Genomic DNA, 18,029 nt, shown 5'->3' with positions numbered 1-18,029 from the left:
GCTGATTGCTATTTCCAGCTCTGTGTACAAGACAAAGACACATAGTTATCTTAATCCATGCATCTAATACAATGTGAAGCAAAAAGTAATTAGAAAAGACATGGTAAACAATCTTGTCTAGTGATGTTTAATTACCAATTTACTGTCCTTTACTGACAAAGTTTTCTTCTCTTGTTTGCTCACTCAAGGTGATATGTAATGTATTGTCATTTTCTTTTCCCCTGAAAAAGTTACACAAAAATGGAACCTTTACATAAGCTGACCCCGTTCTACAATCCAAAATGATCCCAGATCCCAGATCTAAGATCTAAGTAATTTCCTCTGATACTGCTGTTTCACCATAGAAATCTAAGATAAATGATTATTTCATGTGTGTTGAGCCAAAGGCCAGAAAAGAAAACTCATGTGGATAGTTGAGCATTGTTTCATAATCATCACTGTAGTAAATACCTGTTGTTGGTCAATATGTCATCCCCCTTGTTTGGTGTGAGGTCTTCCTCTTTTGTAACAGTTAAGGGGAATGTCGCCCTTAATCCCCAATTCCTGGATGCAACACTACATCTATCATTTATGTTCAAAATAACTTTGTAACTCTCAATCACATTAAGTGCATTCCTGCATGTGTGCTTGTCTGATATTTTGTAATCTTTGTGTGCATGGCTCTAACCTCTTTAGTTGCTTTGCTTTGTCCCAACTAGTCAAAGAAAGGCGTAGAGGAACGCCGGTCATCGGCACCGGTCGGGAGTGGCCGGAGGAACCTGAACAGTAGGCGCAGGTCAGGGGAGTCTGCAGAGAGACGCAGGTCGTCTAACGTTATCAATGGCACAAGCAAATCACGTGATTCGTCAGTAGATAGCGTTGTCAAGAAGGTGAGATCCTTGGCAACAACATTGTCATATTACATGTGAACCTCATTTAGAAGGTTTGTTTTGGCTACTGTTGCCATGGAGGTCGAGAGCAACACAAGATTCTGATAGGGTTAACTCAAGCACATGTTTGAAAGGTCGTTCGTAAGAATGATATGTGTATTACCTCACCGGCACCATAGGTGTTTTTTGTGAGATTATGTGTGGTCTGTTGTCTGTTGCATATCATGTGAAGTATTCAGAAGGCTTATAAGGTGAAACCTGCACAGATGATCCAAACAGCCTGACAATTGAAGAACTTCCTTTGTTTCCTTTGTTTAATTTTTGTCAATGCAGTGTTTACGAATGGTGTTTCAAAGTGACAGGACTTTGGGTCCTGTAAGTTTCAGATATCTGTCTGACCCACTGAAAATTCACAGGACCCACAGAATAAAGTTACACAAACATTTCAGATTTAACATTTCTCATAATTTTCATTGAAATTATTAACATTATATGATGACAAACATTGTAAACATAAATTTATAAACAGTGAACAAGTGTCACATGCCACAAATAACAACTTCAGACAAAGTCATTGTGATATATTCAGTCAGACACTGGGGCCAGCAGGTTGGGGACTTCAGTCTGACCATTGCCAAATCTGCCAGATTTGTCAGAGGGTCAGACACTATTCGTGAACACTGTCAATGTGTTTTGTCATGTCATGAGATGTAGCGCAAACTTATTGTGCTGTGTTCTCCAAGAACTGAAAACTATCTCACTGAAATGCAAACTTGTTCTGCTTTCGTGCACCAGAGTTGTGTGATCAGGTCAGCTGACTTATCACTCTCAGTTTCAAGCAGGACCAGTCCATGGAATCATGCATGCGATGCTACTTATTTAGCCTCACAATTTCATAACCCATCAGCAAAACAATGTTAGATCCATGGAAGAATCTTCAGGCTGACTAAGAGAAAGTTTCTCTCAGCAATGGCTGCAGCAAGAAACATTAGGGCTTTCTTTCTGATCACATCAGCTCTAACTCAGCTGGACGCCCACTTCTTTGTCCTCATTGCTCTATAACCAGTTTCCATTGGTCAGACCTGTTTTCCAAGACATTCTTTAGAATCCTCATCCTTCAAACCACCGGGTAGTACTTGAACGTAATATCATGCAGAGGATACAGTTCAAGAGTCACTGGTCTAGGATTCCGAAAATCAGACAGGCCATCCACAAGGGCCTTTCACAGACCTTTGGACAGACCACATATTCGGTTCAGTCATGGTCATTGATACATGGGATCTTTTGGCTGTCAATGAAGTAACTCTGTTGAACAAGCAAGATCTTGTTCGAAGTACTGCAATGAATTTGAGGTAGAAGATGTGCTAAATACTAGAGAATTTGGGAGATCCTAAGGATGTTCCTTAGACGTTTCCTGATCAAGTATCTTCCTGAGGAAAGGAAGCATACTCAGAACCTACCGAAGGGATCCTACCCACATGAAGTCAGAGCTATTCTAGCAGTGTAACAGCTCCCTCCTGACCATTACAGAATACTGCTTATAGAAATCAGATGAATTCTTTGGCTATCTTTTTCTCTAACATTCTCCCACAGATAGTGCTTCCACTAACGTTCCACTTGTAGTCTCACAGCAGCTTACAGTGCCCACTAGATGATAGACTACAGTTACCTGTATCTTGTAGACTTCAAGACAACAGGTTACTGGACCATAGCCACATGTCCCCTGTTTTACTAGGTAATTTTTCAAGCATTGCTGACAGGATTCTATTTTTGTTCTGGTCCAAACCCTAGAATCTTTTTAAGGTATGTAGGATATATTCCATTGCATGCCATATGAAACCCACAAAAAGGGAGTTGTTCCACTATCCTAAAAGGTGGTACCCCACATTAACACAAGAACAGAAAATGCAATCATATCCTCATCTTGTTTCACGGAACTGGTAACAGTTATCACAAACAAAATTGGAACCCACTCCCTTCTCTCAGATTTCTGCAATTAGTTGTAATAACGTAAAAGATACATATTTGTGTAGGTAGAATATTGTCTTCCCTATCCTGGCTCACATGCTACTTTTCCCTCTCAACCGTCCTGGCTCTATCCTTTGAGGTGTTTTTTAACCTGTAAGTAGGAAAATGGAGGGGTGGTCATGGTCATGTAGTGCTGCCCTGTACTGAACAAGGATGCATTTTGATGGAAAGATGCTCCATTTTATGGAGAACACAGCTCAGGAAGTTGGCAATACCTTTCAGGGATAGAGACAAGATGTGATCAGGATAATTATATATGATATTATTAGCCTATGAAATGTATTTTATTGAAAAGTCTTTTCAAACTCAGCCTAAGGCAGTTGCAAACCTTGATAGAATGTTCTGAACAGTATGGAATACTGGGGATTGTTATCAATAAACAAAACTACCCTACATTTCTGATCAGCGATTTGGCATTGTCATTCTGATCGTCCAGAGACTCCAGTGTCTCTCTTCGCTCCACCAACTTGCCATGGAGGTTGTGATAGTGATGATATTTCTCCCCGGTGCTGTTACATGCACCATTTGTTGCGTCTTCATAGCAGAGTCGTGATGCCCTCCATGATAACCAACATTGGAGCTGTCAACATTTTGGACTTGCAGATAGGACAGGCAGGCAGGCTATGGCCTCACCATGGTGAGGCAACCTCACATCAACCAAGAGTTCCATGCAGTGTCATGGTGATCATGACTGGAAACAACAGCAAGTGAAAGACTTTGAAAATTCGTTTGGCTGCAGGGAGATGTATGTCACATCAGATTTTAGTCCTCAGCCTCAGAGCTATGCTTTGCCAGTCTTATTACACTACCTTAGAGGAGGTAAGTTGCAACTGTTTTCATTAGATTGGCTTAGGTGAAAGTGTGCCATGGAACTGTGCCATGGAACTGTATCACCAAAGGGGACTTTTCTCAGCCTTTTCAGACAAGGGTAAGACCAGTGTTCATAAGGAACTACTTCGTGTTTCTGCAAGCATTCAAGAAGTCACATGTGGAGTTTCGGAAATGTCCTTCCGACAACCTCATATGTTCAGCACCATACTGATGGAGGCCAGAAGACCTCTGGCCCTGGACAAAGGAGTTGACCAACAGTCTCTGGCGCCACAGCCATGCAAACTGAAAGAGCTGATTGTGGTACAGTCTTTGACCCAGTGGATGTAGCTCAGTTAGATTTTGGCATGGCACACAATAAGGAAATTAACCTGAGCCCCATGTGTAATTTGTACCTTCATGCACGAGCAGGTAGAGGAGTTTATGAAGTTACATAATAATGCCGCTATCAGCAGTAGAAGGGAATGATGACACAACCTGGCTTTGGGCCTTGTTTGTCAAGTCAGCCACAGGCATTTTGCAGCATCACAGTGGGCACTAAGGACAACATGTCATTCTAGTTGCATTCTAGTTTGTCAGCATGTTGGAATGAATCTTTCCCCATCATGGACAGTCTGAGTCATTTGTCAGCTGTTTGTGGAAGATGTCATCAAGAGGGTTATGCATCTTTATATATAGTTATGTGGATATCTTTGTGGAGGATGTATCACAGTGGACCACTGGATTGGACTAGCATTTTGTATCACAGGTACGGTCAGAATATCACATTTGTGTCACAGAACATGTGTATGTAGATGAATAGGGAATTCTCAGTAAGCATCCAATGAATTGTCAAGCTATTTCACTACAGCTAAAAATCCTATTCCTCTTATGATCACATGTCAGAATCTGGGGTTTCACCATAAATACGAGGGGATGTCAATAAGTTTTGAGCCTTGCATAGAAAATCACAAAATATTGGTATGAACCACATTTATTTTTCAACATAGTCCCCTTGTGAGTCAAGACACTTGTTCCATCTTTTCTGCCAGTCGCTGATGCCATCTCTGTAGAAGGCGCCATTTTGGCCCTCAAACCAAGCCTCAGTAGCAGCAATAAGCTCATTATCATCCTGAAATCTACGACCATGCAAGTGTTTCTTGAGATTTGGGAACAGATGGTAATCACTTGGTGCCAGGTCTGGAGAGTAGGGGGGATGCGGCAAGATTTCGTACCCGCATTCCTGGACAGCAGTGGCTGCAACGTGAGAGGTGTGTACTGGAGCATTGTCTTGATGTAGAAGAATACCACGTCTGATCTTGCCCAGGCGCTTCTCCTTGATTGACTGTCGCACTTGCCTCAACAAGTTAGCGTAATATTCCCCATTCATTGTTCTTCCTTTCGGTAAGTAGTCTATGTGGATGACACCTTTGCTATCCCAGAAGACTGTCACCATTACCTTCTGCCCTGATCTGGAGGCTTTGAACTTTTTGGTCCTGGGAGAAGTGACATGTTTCCATTCCATGGATTCTTGTTTGCTCTCAGGATCATAATGGTGGATCCAGATTTCATCACAGGTTACTAGCCTAAAGTGAAAATCTTCTGGATTCTGCTTGTATCTGGTTAGCATGGAGTTGCTTATGGTGACCCCTGTTTGCTTCATTTCATCTGTAAGCATTCTTGGCACCCATCTTGCGCACACCTTAGACATGACGAGACGTTCATGAAGAATTGTCTCGATGGATCCGTGTGAAATGCCTGTGGTCTCCTCTAACTCGTGGAGTGTGATTCAACGATTTTCCAGCTCAAGTCTATGCACTCTGTCAATGTTTTCCTGACTAGTGCTTGTTGTTGGGTGACCTGGACGCCGGTCATGTTCAAGACTCTCTCCACCATGCTTAAATTCATTGACGTATCGTTTGATGGTAGCAGATGAAGGGGAAGACTTCCCATAAACTGCTGAAAGCCTTTCTTCAATGTTCTTCGCCGGGTTTCATTCAAGAACTAAAAACTTAATTACTGCTCTATGCTCAATTTTATTTATTTTCACTGCTGTGAGGGGGGTCTCTTTCTGTCAATGTGAGCTGTTCAATAACTTCTGAGAGTATGATACCAAAACTTATATATCACATCAGCTACACCCCAAGGTTCAATGTCGTACCATAGGCTGTGACACCTGAGTATGAAAAATGCTCAAGGTTCAAAACTTATTGACATCCCCTCGTAGCTTGGCATGTTAGAAGAGGATATCTGAACCAGTCTCATCTACATGTCATCTGGTGCCTTTGTACCTATAACAGATGCAAATTTTCTGGCACACCCGTCCATGTAAATCAAAATATGTGGTGATGAGAAACTGTTGAAGGTAGACAGCAGGCATATATCTGGTGTTTTGGGTTCTTTGTGATATGATCATTCTAAACTGATGTAATGTTTGAGTATAAGCATACCATTTTTTTTTTTAGGTGGCATTTAAAAGTATGATGAAGAGGAACACTTTTGTTAATGAGCAACATCAAGCAAATGATCCTTGATAATGTTCTAAGGATCTACACCAAAAAGTTGCATAGTTGTGTATCCAGGGATGAGAATTTTCCATGAATCCACAGAATTCCATGTATTTGATCAGGCTGGTGTCATTCATGATATATCTTACATTGTTTCAATTAACACAACCCCAAAGACCCAAAGCCCATTTTCTTCTTTTATCACTCATACCCATTCTCATCCTTGTCTATCCATAAAATTGTTGAGTGTACGGAGACATTAGTGTAAGGGTGACACCGTATTGTCCATAACACGGCGTAGGGGGAATCCATGATTATTGTCGTTACTCATGGAAACCAGATTGTTTTGTTTTTCATATTGGTTACTTTTCTGTTTCTCTTTCAAGCTTAACCAAAACCTTTTAGATCTATCATTTTAGATTTCTTATATTTTTAATCTCTGATAAGTGAGCTGCTGTATCTTATGACTATGATTTGTTCTGTGACCTGCTTATATTAATGCTGAATATGAAAGCCAGTCACTCACTTGCAGGAGCTCATGACTAATTGACTGCAGAAATGTAGCATGAGATAAGACAGTTTCTAAAAACTGGAATCTACTAATGTTTCATTCTATCTTTTTAGAGATTTCTTTTGCAAACCACATTATGATGTTTACACCATGCTCTGTGACCTGTGAGGTTTAGTGTGTGACCCTTGAGATTTAAAAGTGTGTCCTTTGAGGTTTAGGTGTGTGATCCATGAGGTTTAAGTGTGTGATCCATGAGGTTTAAGTGTGTGTCCTGTGAGGTTCAGGTGTGTGATCCATGAGGTTTAAGTGTGTGTCCTGTGAGGTTTAAGTATGGAAGAAACCAAAGGGAGGTAAGGGCTGTGACTTTGTAGATCGGTGCATCTAGTGTTATCTAGTACTGTTTGTTATGTTTTCACAATGTGTCCCAATTATTTATGAGCCAGAATTGAGATGTACATAAGATGTTAGCATGAAGCTTGACATCGGCATGTTTGTATCCTTGCTTGTTTGAAATCTTCAGTGAAACTCATTATTCATCTTTGTTTTGTACTTTTTTTTCTGCCACTCTGTTATAAGCTATACCCTGAAACACATGACTGCTGTAGTTGCTTTAGAGTGACATATATTTGACTAGAATTCCCCACTGTCTATATGGTCCATGATCACACTACAAGGTACTGAGGGAAGCATGTTTTTCAAAGTGGTCATGCAGGAGGGTTTCATCAGTAGACAGGCTGGTGTTTTAACAGCGTTCAGAGTCACAATAGGCCATATTTTAAGACAGCTGCTGTATTGGACTTAAGGCAAACTGTAGCACAAATAGGGTTGGAAACGTACATTGAAAGAACAAGAAGCTGACAGGGTCAACAGAGGTGAATAATGATTTGATAAGCCACAAGTGACACTCAAAATGTTGAGTAATATTTAATGAGAGTACTTGTTGCATATGAGATTGGAAATTCACCCAGTGAGGAAATGGGTGTCTACCTTAGGTGGTGGCCATGTTTTATTTTGACATGAAAAGTATTTTTTCAAACCAAAGTGAGGGAGGTATGTTTCCAACCTTTTGCTCACTTTGCTTGCTTATAGGACGACTGGTATTTTTTCTCTCCGTTGCACAACCCTATTTGCACTACAGTTTGCTTGTGACTGGACTGATACAGCTTTTGCATCTCGATGGTCAGCTGGCATATCTAAACATGCATCAAGCTGTACTGTTTTCTCTAGACATAGTACATTGTAAGTTGAGGACATTTGCTTGTTTATTTTAAACATGTTCTAAGAATAACATAAGAAATGAGCTTATGTTTTGAGAATGTTCTTGTTGATTAAATACCAGCTTGACAATAACAAGATGCACGACTGATCAGCCTGGTGACCATGGAAACGGGATGTGTAGAGATGTATGACAGCAGCATGTGCTAACTGGTTCAGTGGGCTGAGAAAGCTGGGATTCATCCAGTAACAATGCAAATCATTCACTCACACAAATGCACAGGTTATTAGGAAATCATGCCTTGGAAGTTTGACAGTTTGATATAAGGTATGAAGTTGCCGATATTTAACAAAGTTCCTGGCAGTTTCTCAATTCTGAATTGCATAGGACACTGTTGTAATGCATGTGACTTCAGTGTCGCACAGCATATGGCCATTCCATGTGGGATAAGGCTGTGTCGCACTGTATATGGCCATTCTGTCTGGCATAAGACAGTGTTGTGTCAATGTATGGCCATTTCCGTCTGGTATGAGGCAGTGTCACAGAACATATGGCCATTCTGTTCGGCTTAAGGCTGTGTCGCACATCATATGGCCATTCTGTCTGGCATAAGACAGTGTTGTCTCAATGTATCGCTAATCCGTCTGGTATAAGGCGTCGCACAGCATGTGACCATTCTGTCTGGCATCAGGCTGTGTCGCACAACATAAGGCCATTCTATCTGGCATTAGGTAGTGTCGTACAGCATGAGGCCATTTCGTCAGGCATATGGCCACTCTCTCTACCATAGAGCTGTGTCATGTAAGCCGGTTCACTGATTACACTTATTCTATAAGAGTAGTAATGACTAAATTTATCACGCTTCACCCACTCTCCACCTGTAAAGTTGTATTGGCATCCTGCTGTAGCCATGACAACAGTGGTGGTGGACCCTATACTCAGGAAGATGGGTTCACAGCGTGAGTTAAAGACATGCATTTTAAATCTATGGATTTCCTTTTGCAGCCAGCTGAGTCCACAACCAAAGGAAAAAATAAAGATTCAACAAAGAAGGTAAATGTGCTGCAGAGAATGCAAATACTTGTCAAGCTAGACTACCAACAGACATTAAGGGGAGAAGGAGCATAAATTGTACTTGATTCCACTACTGGTTGATAGTCCAGCTGTTACCATCTGGCCAACCAGCCAAATCAAAATCACAAGCATCATGCATGCATGCATCTTAGAAATATTGCATGCTTTGCAAGTGGCTGTAAAATTTCACCAGTTAACATTGATGGTTCAAACTAACCATAACTCTCTTGTGTGCTATTTGCTGCCGATCATGTCAGTATGCTTTCTGTTGGTAGGATATCATTTTCGGGTTGATGTCTACATAGAACAGTGTTCCTTTTATTGAAAAAGGTATCCCACCTGATGCTATAGCTCTATTAATATAATCCCATCAGCAGGGTTAACAAGAAGTAAAACAAGATGAAGTAATCCCCCACATGTCTTGAAGTCTGATGCAAGTTTGATTCCTGATATTGATTATTGGCAACCTTTTGAAAAGGACTTTTAAAGTTTTGGACGATTATAAGGGCTGGTGGTCATTTTTCTGATAATTATAGCATAAAAGATGAGATAAACAACATTGACACACACAAATATAAGTAAGATTCTCAAGTATTGACATACAGAGATTCAGGTAGAGTGAGATTGTCTAGTATTAACACAGATACAGGAAGTGTGAAATTCTCCAGTATAGACACACAGACAGATACAGGTAGAGTGAGATTCTCCATTATTGACTCACTGTATTGATACACAGATACAGGTAGAGTGAGATTCTCCATTATTGACACACAGATACAGGTAGTGTAAGATTCTCCAGTATTGATGCACACACTGAAATACAGGTAGTGAGATTCTCTAGTATAAACACACAGATACAGCTAGAGTGTGATTCTCTAGTATTGACACACAGACAGATAAAGGAAGTGTAAGATTCTCCAGTATTGATACACAAATACAGGAAGTGTGAGATTCTCCAGTATAGACACAGATATACAGGAAGAGTAAGATTCTCCAGTATAGACACAGGGATACAGGTAGTGTGAGATTCTCCTGTATAGATACACAGATACAGGAAGAATCTCCATTATTGACACACAGATACAGGTAGTGTGTGATTCACCTGTAGAGACACACAGATACAGGTAGTGTAAGATTTTCCATTATTGACACACAGATACAGGTAGTATGAGATTCTCCAGTAGAGACACACAGATACAGGTAGTGAGATTTTCCAGTATTAAAACACAGATACAGGTAGTGTAAGATTCTCCAGTATAGACACACAGATACAGGTAGTGTAAGATTCTCTAGTATTGACACAGATACAGGTAGTGTAAGATTCTCCAGTATTGACACACAGATACAGGTAGTGTAAGATTCTCTAGTATTGACACACAGATACAGGTAGTGTAAGATTCTCCATTATTGACACACAGGTACAGGTAGTGTAAGATTTTCCATTATTGACACACAGATACAGGTAGTGTGAGATTCTCTAGTAGAGACACACAGATACAGGTAGTGTAAGATTCTCTATTATTGACACACAGATACAGGTAGTGTAAGATTCTCGAGTATTGACACACAGATATGGGAAGTGTGAGATTCTCCAGTATAGACACACAGATACAGGAAGTGTAAGACTCTCGATTATTGACACAGATACAGGTAGTGTAAGATTCTCTAGTATTGACACACAGATACAGGTAGTGTCAGATTCTCCAGTATTGACACACAGATACAGGTAGTGTGAGATTCTTTAGTAGAGATACAGGTAGAGTGAGATTTTCCATTATTGACACACGGGTACAGGTAGTGTAAGATTCTCGAGTATTGACACACAGATACGGGAAGTGTGAGATTCTCCAGTATAGACACACAGATACAGGAAGTGTAAGATTCTCCATTATTGACTCACAGATACAGGTAGACTGTGATTCCCTAGTATTGACACACAGACAGATACAGGTAGAGTGAGATTCTCCAGTATAGACACAGATATACAGGTTGTGTGAGATTCTCTGGTATAGACACACAGATACAGGTAGTGTGAGATTCTCCATTATTGACACACAGATACAGGAAGTGTAAGACTCTCGATTATTGACACACAGATACAGGTGGTGTGAGATTCTCTAGTATTGACACACAGATACAGGAAGTGTAAGACTCTCGATTATTGACACACAGATACAGGAAGTGTAAGATTCTACATTATTGACACACAGATACAGGAAGTGTAAGACTCTCGATTATTGACACACAGATACAGGTGGTGTGAGATTCTCTAGTATTGACACACAGATACAGGAAGTGTAAGATTCTCCAGTATTGACACACAGATACAGGTAGTGTAAGACTCTCGATTATTGACACACAGATACAGGAAGTGTAAGATTCTCCATTATTGACACACAGATACAGGAAGTGTAAGATTCTCCATTATTGACACACAGATACAGGAAGTGTAAGACTCTCGATTATTGACACACAGATACAGGTAGTGTGAGATTCTCGAGTATTGACACACAGATACAGGAAGTGTAAGATTCTCCAGTATAGACACAGATATACAGGTAGTGTGAGATTTTCCTGTATAGACACAGAGATACAGGTAGTGTGAGATTCTCCAGTATAGACACACAGATACAGGAAGTGTGGGATTCTCCAGTATAGACGCACAGATACAGGTAGAGTGAGATTCTCCGTTATTGTTACACACAGAGATACAGGTAGTATGGGATTCTCCAGTATTGTTTTTGACTTTTTAGTCCAAATCGTGATTTCATAAAAATGGAGGCTCTTGTTTCTATTTGACCTGATTTGCTAAAGATGAAATGGTTCATAGCACATCTTTGCGGTAGGAATACATTCAGTTTGAAATTCTGTGGTTATAGTATATTTTATTTTGTGAGTTTGGCATTTCAGAACAGATTCTACGCTGTTTGTCAAGCAAACTGCCACTCAAAGAATTTGTTTTCGTTTTCCATTACTATCTCAAATTAAGTGTGCAGATGTGTCTTGCTTTTATTATTGTGAGTATTACATGGGTTAGCAAGCACTTATTCCTACATGCTGCATGAGTAAGGCTGGCTAAAATGTCATCATTAGCAAAATCAACTCATAAATTAGCAGTATGAAAATTGTGGCATCAAAAAAGTCCTACAGAAATTCTTGTGATAATGTAAACATCAGTTCAGTCATACAGTATTGAACAAGTTTGGTATTAATTGTCTGATTCCAAATGATGTTCAGTATGTTTTCTGATTAGTCATCCATTAATAGAATCTTCACTGAAAGATATTTTTTTCAAATATTTGAAGATGTGGGGCTAACTATCAATATATCATGTATATTGATAGTTAGCCCCACTTGCGAGTACCTGCCACCACAGTGTGATGCACCGATGGTATTTAATAACAAAGCAAAGCAAAGACTCGGTTCTAGTAAGATTGTAACGAGCACCCATTCCTTATGACCTTATGACCCTCTTCAGACATGAGTTCACTAGACATTTCATGCCAGCCATTTTTAGACCATGAAGATGGAGGTGGGGGAAGGGGGGGTTTATTGTTCAGCGCTGTACGATATCTTGGAGATATGTTTAACTGAATTGTGTGTTAAAATACGTACCAAATTTTAAAAATGTTATTCTGCTGAAAGGGTTAAATCTGTTGATAGATGTTTGCAATTAGTATTTACCTCCTTGAATTGTCTCATTTGAAGTCATTTCCCAAAGGAATGTTTAGAGTTTATATGAAATGAAAAACAGGTTGAACTAATTTCAGTCTCTTTAATAACTGGCAAGAAACTTTGAACCCAATTAAGTAAACAGTTAAAACATAAACTTAATGAAGCTGCAAAGAAGGCCTGTATTTTGCGCTACACATTTTTCAGTGGAAGTCAATTACTAAACTATCAATAGTCACACATACTTGATCGATTAATTGCTATCAGAGACTCAACAGTTGCAGTCCATCAATGCTTCAATATTGGCATGAATTGAGCAAAAATGTGTTAATCATTAAAATTTAGTCCACAGTGTAATAGGTTACTGGAAATATACTCCAAACATATCTTGACTTTGTCTCTGGAGCAATAGGTGTTGGGAAACTGATTTACGGATTTTCTCCAAGAGATGTTAACACAAGGGACAATCCGAGTCGGAACTGATACTGGGTATATAGGTAAACAGAACATGTGCAGAGTTGTTTCTCTGCTTCCATGACTTCTTCTCGTTCAATACAAACATCCAAATGCACCTGTATAACGTTCTGCATTTACTATATACCCTCTTATCTTGCATTGATATGTTTCTTAATACAGTAAATCATAGTAGCAGGGTTTCAATACAGAATTAGGTGTGCAATACGGGTATGGACCACGTCATCAATATTGCACCCCTGTGTGTTTCTATCCAAAGTTTATGTAGGTACATAATAAATGAACTTATTCTCAGTAAAGATGCTGTGTGGAAGTGTGTGGAATGTTCACCAAAATGAAGTATGTGATAATACATGCTGTTGATTTGTTTTGTGTTCATTTACTGTTGTAGTATTTATTTATCTGTTTTATTTTCAGCCCACACCAGTTCGCAAACCAACACTCAAGCGGCCCCTGTCAGCCCCCAAAGATGAACCCCGGCCTTCAACATCTAAAACACCGCCGTCAAAGAGACAAAAGATTCACATCAATACACAAACAGTCAAGTCACCTGTGAAATCACCAGATACTCCAAAATCCTCAGAGTCCATTGTGATTCCTGATTATTCTAAGACACCAAACATTTCAAAGGATGAATTTTATCAAGAAATAGGCCTTTCACCAGAGCCCACCAAAATCAAATCCAAAGACATTTATGACATGCCTGATGATGAAGAAATGGATAAGGTGTGCACTGAGTTCCTTTCTTATTGCCGTTATTAGTGAAAATGTCAGATCCAGAAAAAGAGGAAAATTTTAAATGAAGACACCGAACAAAGTTGTATGTACAAGTTCAGTCCAGAAGGCACATGCACAAGCAACATACAGAATATTCTTGTGCTTTCTCACTCATGATTATCCATGTGTTATGAGATAAATAATTTGTTGAAATGTCCGATTTTTAAAATTAATCATTAATGTTGTTTCCAAACTGTATGTTTGGCCATAATATGTCGTTTTAGAAGAAAGGCTAATGACTAATGACTGTTAGATGAATTGGTATCTCTTGTACATGTGATCAACCACTTAAGTAAGGATGCGTGTTACAGAAAATTCACTGTCATGTGACTGTTTTTTGTTCTTTCCCACGTCTTTTTTCAAACTAGATATGGTGGAGAAAATAGCCATGGACTTGCACCCCTATTATTCTGTGAATTATCACCTGCTTTATGGGATATTCTCCTCTTCCTCTTTCCTCATGTTGAGTATTCTGGATATGTATCCATAATAACAGATCTCAGTGACTTTGTGAAAGCTAGCTATGTTGACGGAGTGTAATATTCAACATATATCTGTGGTTTGAAACATGAGCAAGGTGCTGCAGTGTGAATTGATCCACTTTCACCAGGAACACAGACAGTTCAGCTTTTTAATTTTAGTAGAAATGTTTCTGTACACCCACAACCCCTCATTATAGTGTCTCTTCTGTCAACACACTGCCCCTCAGTATAGGGTCTCCTCTGTTAACACACTGCCCCTCAGTATAGGGTCTCCAATGTTAACACACTGCCCCTCAGTATAGTGTCTCCTCTATTAAGACATTGCCCCTCATTATAGTATCTCCTCTACTAACACACTGTATCTCAGTATAGGGTCTCATCTATTAACATACTGTCCCTCAGTGTAGGGTCTCCTCTATTAACACACTGCCACTCACTGTAGGGTCTTCTCTATTAACACACTGCCCTTCTGTATAGTGTCTCCACTATTAACACACTCCCACAGTATAGGATCTCCACTGTTAACTCACTGCCCCTCAGATAGGATCAACACAATGTCCTTCTGTATAGGGTTGACAGACTGCCCCTCAATATAGGGTCTCATCTGTCAAGACATTGCCCTTCTGTATAGGTTCTCCTCTGTTAACACATTGCCCTTCTGTATAGGTTCTCCTCTGTTAACACATTGCCCTTCTGTATAGGATCTCCTCTGTTAACACATTGCTCTTCTGTATAGGTCTTCTCTGTTAACACATTGCCCTTCTGTATAGGGTCTCCTCTATTAAAATCTCTCCTTTATGCACACTGTCCGTCCATATACAGACAAATCCTAGGGTCTCCTCTATAAACACATTGGCCATATTATCAGGTACCTGTATCGTCGGTTAGCAGTATAATTGGGTACCTGCATTGTCTGTTAGCAGTTTAATCAGGTACAAGTATTGTCTGTTACCAGAATAATCAAGTACATGTATTGTCTGTTACCAGTAAAATCAGTTACCTTTATTATACCAGTATAATCATGTACCTGTATTCTCTGTTACAAGTATAATCATTGTATGTTTGAAGTATAATCAGGTACCTGTATTGCCTGTTACCAGTGTAATCAGGTACCTGTATTGCCTGTTACCAGTGTAACTAGGTACCTGTATTGCCTGTTACCAGTGTAACTAGGTACCTGTATTGCCTGTTACCAGTGTAACTAGGTACCTGTACTGCTTGTTACCAGTGTAATCAGGTACCTGTATTGCCTGTTACCAGTGTAACCAGGTGCAAGTCATCTCAAGTATCAGATACCAGTTATATCAGTATTGTCCAGTTCAATTGTAAATGTTCTTCTATGTATTACATGAGGGAACTGACTACATAGTGGTGGTGAGGGCAGATTCTGATTTAAGACATGCAACACAACATTGCTGCCAGTGGGAAACTGCGCAGGCTTTGGCCCAGCAACACTGCCTGTATCCCTCCATTCCATTGTATGGGTTTGGGGATGTTAGGGATCTTAAAAAGGTACCTGCACCAGATTTATACGCATACCATGATTAACGGCTAAGTAATGATTACGTACCTCCTGTCCAGCCTGCCTATCTAGCACATCTTTCTTACCTTCACACGATTTGGTTGATTGTCAGATATTTTAGCACATTTCCTGTTGCAACTTTGCTCAGGTTAGCTGGCTGTCTATGACATTGTCTCTACAAGTGAAGGGAAGGCAGGGCACCTCAGGCAAATCTCAAGGAAATCAACATAAGGTCAGGGGCTTTTGAAAAGTCATGGATTTTTTATAGGAGGTTAATGCAAAGGAGCAACAGTCACTTGCAGCACTGTTTAGATGGGCTGATCTCTGTAGGGAAGGAAGTGGTAGAAACTACAGTCCAGTAGATTGAAGTGCCACAAATATAAATATTCCTGTGGACCTAATCAGTCGGTTAAAAAGTATACAATATTTACACTACATCATGAGGGAACACTGGATTATTAAAGCTATTCCTGTGATAGAAATAAAGTAATTACCTGAGCAGCAAAATGGTCATTTAGAGTTGTCACAAACTTGCTCATCGTGACTTATCTCAACTGGTACTAGTTGTAAAGAACACCATTTTACATTTACTAGAGCGCATGTTTTTTCTATTACTACATGTTTCCAAACAGTTTAACAGGATTGTTCATTCATTGTTGGAGTGGTGGGGAAACCAAGTGGGTAGAGCGTTTGCTTGTTACGCGGATGATCTGGGTTCGATTAACCATGTGGGTACAATGTGTGAAGCCCATTTCTGGTGTCCCCCTCCATGTGTTTTTTGAATATTGCTAAGAGCGGTGTAAAACTAAACTCAGTCACTCAATCATTTAGGTGTAACCCTATAGGACTGATATTGTGACAGTGTCTCCGGTATGCGAGGTATTTCAGTTGTAAGCAAGAGTTGTGTATTTCAGAACCTGGGGGTCCCATCTACCACCAGTGGCACAGCTGTCTCCTCCTCCACACAGATAGACGATGCCCTCCTCACACGCAATTCCGCCAAGTCTGTCATCCCCACACCCCTGCGAATCGGCTTCCTAGGACTGGGCATTATGGGGCAGGGTATGGTGATGAATCTCTTGAGGTCGGGCCACGAGGTCACTGTCTGGAACCGAACCGCATCAAAGGTATGTCTCTTTTTCTCAGTACGAACAATAAGTGTTAAGTTATAAGTTGTTTGTTCACTGGTCACGAGGCGGGCATGGGTTGATGTACACTTGATGTTTGTACATCAACCAGTGGGCCCTGAAATACCAGTGAACAACATATTTATCTTGCCAAGCACCTAAGTGTTAATTTTTAACTGTTTGAAGCATGGGCATCAGATTGTTCACTTCAGCCATCCTGTCTGAATCAAATGATTCAATTCTTGCTTCTTGCCCCACAGGTGTTGTCTTAGTGAAGTCATCATGGTGTAATTCCCCCGTTAAAATTCACAAGGATTACATTTGAACATTTTGTCAAAATTTATTTGTCAAATCTTTCCTTACCCTTCGCTAGATTTTGCAGACGACACAAGAAAAACAGATTTAGAGTTGTATACGTTCCATTGATTTGCATTCACAAAACATCAGTAATTTCCATGCTTCTGTGATTCAATGTTGTTCGAGATAAAGAAGTACCATCACAGGTACTGAATGAGTTGCCATTGGCAGCGGAGTACATTGAAATATATCTTGCTTGTAATATGGCACATTTAAAATAATAGAAGAGCGCTTCGCCAGGCAGAAAACTGCATTTATGTGTGAGGTAAGATAAGTTTGAAGTTTCCTTTTATTAATGCACATCAGTGAGCATCTATCTTCAATGTTAAATTGATACAGATTGCCGTGTAAAATTTGTTTCAGCTTTTTACCACTCCACTGTTAAGTGGTCACACATAATAACTTCATTTGCTTCCTGTCTTAAGGATGTAGACTGGACTGTTCAGAGAATGGAATTCATTAAGTCTTTATAAAACCTTGATGATTGAGAATATCAGATGGGAACGATGGGTTAGCCTTGTGGTTAAAGCGTTTGCCTGTTAAGCCAAAGATCCTGGGTTTAATTCCTGACAGAGGTACAATCTGTGAAGTCCATTTCTGGAGTCT

The 18,029-nt window shown here is 40.0% G+C and overlaps 1 protein-coding gene across 2 annotated transcripts in view; it reads left to right on the top strand.

The window, feature by feature from the left end:
• LOC137274197 (cytokine-like nuclear factor N-PAC) overlaps window positions 1–18,029 on the top strand; it is a 63,297-nt gene that overhangs the window by 6,330 nt on the left and 38,938 nt on the right. For both annotated transcript variants that reach the window (XM_067807251.1, XM_067807250.1), the window contains exons 6-10: window positions 699–869; window positions 8,944–8,991; window positions 13,576–13,884; window positions 16,088–16,171; window positions 16,854–17,066. In XM_067807251.1, coding sequence (XP_067663352.1) covers window positions 699–869; window positions 8,944–8,991; window positions 13,576–13,884; window positions 16,088–16,171; window positions 16,854–17,066 — 825 coding nt within the window. The remainder of the gene's footprint in view (window positions 1–698; window positions 870–8,943; window positions 8,992–13,575; window positions 13,885–16,087; window positions 16,172–16,853; window positions 17,067–18,029) is intronic.

This window comes from Haliotis asinina, chromosome 2, assembly GCF_037392515.1.
Source record: "Haliotis asinina isolate JCU_RB_2024 chromosome 2, JCU_Hal_asi_v2, whole genome shotgun sequence".
NCBI lineage: Eukaryota > Metazoa > Mollusca > Gastropoda > Lepetellida > Haliotidae > Haliotis > Haliotis asinina.
The sequence above is the reverse complement of the archived record's forward strand: the minus strand, read 5'-3'. Positions and strand labels throughout refer to the sequence as shown.